We start from the raw sequence: 2,938 nt of genomic DNA, 5'->3' as shown, positions 1-2,938 counted from the left end.
ATGATATGGTTAGAGATATTATTTTCAGGCGCTATTGAAGTTTTCACTAAAATAAGCTCTTATGAATATCTTAACTGACTCATTTGAAGCAAGATCAAGACTTTGACCAACTGCTATTTTGATTTTAGATGGGTATAAGGTGAACATGTATGTGTGGATCTAACATGTGTTTCCCCTATTACATGCTTGAGGAGTAGAGGTTTCGTAGTGGAAAGTGCTCATGCAATGTAAAAAAAACATGGATGAAAAATCAAACATGTGTTTATATGATTCACATTTTATACTTTTGGTTTCTTACACAAAGAATATAGAGCTCCTCAATAGAGTCCAATACGTCATGCATTTCCGTTTGTCATCTAAAAATAGTTATCGACACAACTTGCTAACGGTTGTCTTCCGGATCGATGTAAAAACATAACACGTGTAATGTTTTTCTAAAATTTTCGAACTTTAGCCACATTTGAGTTAAAAGGTTGAAATGTATAAATTATAAACGTTTTACTCGTAATTGAAATATTCTATACCCATTTTTCTTAATTATCCTATTAAAAAAATATTTTAAAGTACCAAACATTTATTTTGATTATTTAATTACAAAAAGATAATAAGATATAGCAAGCAACATTCTCTTGTTTCTTTCCTTCACGGGTCTCGATTTTGCCATAGGAGCGTTGGAAGTACAAAACTACAAATCGTTGCATCGGATCCGAAGCACGATCCTTGCACGTGCCTTCACTTATTCTTCATTTTTATAATTCTTTAATAATAATAACATAACAAATTTTACATTTTTATTTAACTAATTCACCAGCTTTATACGTAAATATCTTTAAAAACAATAAAACTTGTTGCTTTATATAGATAAAAGCTCTATAAAGATGCAAAAAGATATAATTGTAAGAATCTCCAAAGATAAAATTCCAAAATTGGAAAAGCAATAAATGTAGGCCAAAAAAGTGCACATGACAACAAAATAACACGAGATGAAATGATCAAAAAACACAAAGGGCTCAACGCAAAGGACCCTTCACAAAAAAGGGAACTTTTATAACCATCATCATGTTGTACAAGATTCTTTCATGTGGAAATTATGATCACAATCAAAATTTTAAACTCTCAAAATTGAAAATTTCCCAAAATTATTTGAAAATAATTAAACATAATTGTAAGAAAGTATTTATACCCGGATTTGTAGCAGGCTGCAAGGAATTGTCCCATATATGCCCCACAAAATTACAGTTGCAGAAGAGAGAGAGTGTAGAATTGTTTGTTAATAGTTATGTTGCAGAAGAAGAAGCTTCTAACGATGGAGAAATGAAAGAAGAGAGGTTAGATTACGAGATAAAGCCTAGATTGTTGTCATAACAGAAACCCAAAAAGGGAAAATAGTTACAGAAATTAGAATTCGAAATTAGTAGAAGAAGGGAATAATCAAGAACTAGATGATATGTCTTTCGATTTGACAGCTGATGGATCCATTGATTATGGCTTTAATCGAACCCATTGGTACCTTCCTTCCATTGGAACATCTTTCACGATATCATAGTTGTACCTGATGAACAGTAAAAACGAAAATTAGTTGGAGATATTGATTGTACTCCAAATTCTACAATGCGCATGTGGAGGAATAGTGGAGGTTCACGTTAAGATTGGTGTATGTGTATCATGAACAAATCGCCATAGCTACTTACTTTTCTGTGAAACGTTTCTTTTCGTACTTTTCCGCTTCTGAGAAAAATTCTTCAAGCTCGGCCGGAGAAGGAGACTTTTCCGGTGGTGGTTTACGACCGGAAGTAGCTTCGTTTGCGGCTCCGGTCTTCTTCTTCTTCTTTGGAGTAGATGTGGATAACGACTCCATTTCTTCTGATTCCAAGGAAACCACACTTGATGCAGATGTCTCTCTACTGTAAATTAACAAACATGAAAACAAAAATTTTAGTAAATAGACAAAAAACGAAACGGTAGAACTGATCAAAATTGAAACAGAATCATAATTGAGAGTGATTAATTGATTTTACCTGAGACCGTCGTTACTGAACATGAAGATTTCTGTTTCGGAAAGACACTCCGCCTGTAATTATGAACATCGATTCGGATTAGTTAAGATCTACAGCAAATTCACCAGCTTCTAGGAAAAAAACAAGCGTTGTATTTACTGGAATTTTGAATTCAAACCTTCAGATCTGGTCTGGAATCGTCAATAATAGAGCACATAAACGACGAAACATGATCAGAAACACCAGACACCGCCGTCAAAACAACATTCTCATGGAAATTTTCGTCAATCTCACGTCGAGACCGAAACCGAAGCTGGAAACCACTCTCCTGATCTTGAGAATCCAATCTTCTTCTCTTACCGGTGCCGGAGCTTGTAACATCTGTATCTCTACTCCGCCGGACTTCTCCATCGGAATTTGGAACCTCCATTGCTGAAACCTCTTCTGTGCTTTCACATCCGCTTATACACGTTTCCTCGATCATAATTCACACATACAAAATGCTGTATATTCAAACTGAAAAAACGAACCTCTTTCTCTCCCTCTTTAAGGCAACTTGAGAATAGAGAAAGGGAAAAGAAAGAGTGGAAATATAAGTAAGAGTCGACATGATTGGATGGTTCAAAAATTAATGAGTCGGGTAACAAATTATGTGTATATATTCATTTATTTTATTTTATTTATTATTATTATTATTATTATTATTATTATTATTATTTTGTGCTTTAACATTAAAATTCTGTTTAAAAATAATATTTTTTTTTATCGACAATAGTTGGTATAACCAGTTTCCAACAACTCTTTCGGTGTTTAACAACTTTAACGTGTAACAAATTACGTTTATTATACACATTTATATATACTGAAATTTTTACACAATTTAACATTAAAATAATATTTCTGCTTAAAAACACATTAAAGTTTTTCTTCAAAACAATTAT

General features: G+C 32.9%; 1 protein-coding gene across 2 annotated transcripts; it reads right to left on the bottom strand.

The window, feature by feature from the left end:
• Window positions 1–1,315: 1,315 nt before the first annotated feature.
• On the bottom strand, window positions 1,316–2,609 carry LOC111895665 (cyclin-dependent kinase inhibitor 7). Of its 2 annotated transcripts, none has more exons than XM_023891741.2 (4): window positions 2,176–2,609; window positions 2,019–2,071; window positions 1,692–1,904; window positions 1,316–1,552 (listed from the first exon to the last, which is right to left on the bottom strand). In XM_023891741.2, the coding sequence occupies exons 1-4, from the start codon at window positions 2,479–2,481 to the stop codon at window positions 1,483–1,485; spliced, it is 642 nt and encodes a 213-aa protein (XP_023747509.1). In that variant the 5' UTR covers window positions 2,482–2,609; the 3' UTR covers window positions 1,316–1,482. The 2 variants fall into 2 exon arrangements, with proteins under 2 accessions (XP_023747509.1, XP_023747510.1); XM_023891742.2 differs by having other exon boundaries at window positions 1,692–1,901.
• Between the last annotated feature and the right edge of the window lie 329 nt (window positions 2,610–2,938).

The sequence above is a fragment of the Lactuca sativa genome, chromosome 7 (genome assembly GCF_002870075.4).
Source record: "Lactuca sativa cultivar Salinas chromosome 7, Lsat_Salinas_v11, whole genome shotgun sequence".
NCBI classification, from domain to species: Eukaryota; Viridiplantae; Streptophyta; class Magnoliopsida; order Asterales; family Asteraceae; genus Lactuca; species Lactuca sativa.
The sequence above is the reverse complement of the archived record's forward strand: the minus strand, read 5'-3'. Positions and strand labels throughout refer to the sequence as shown.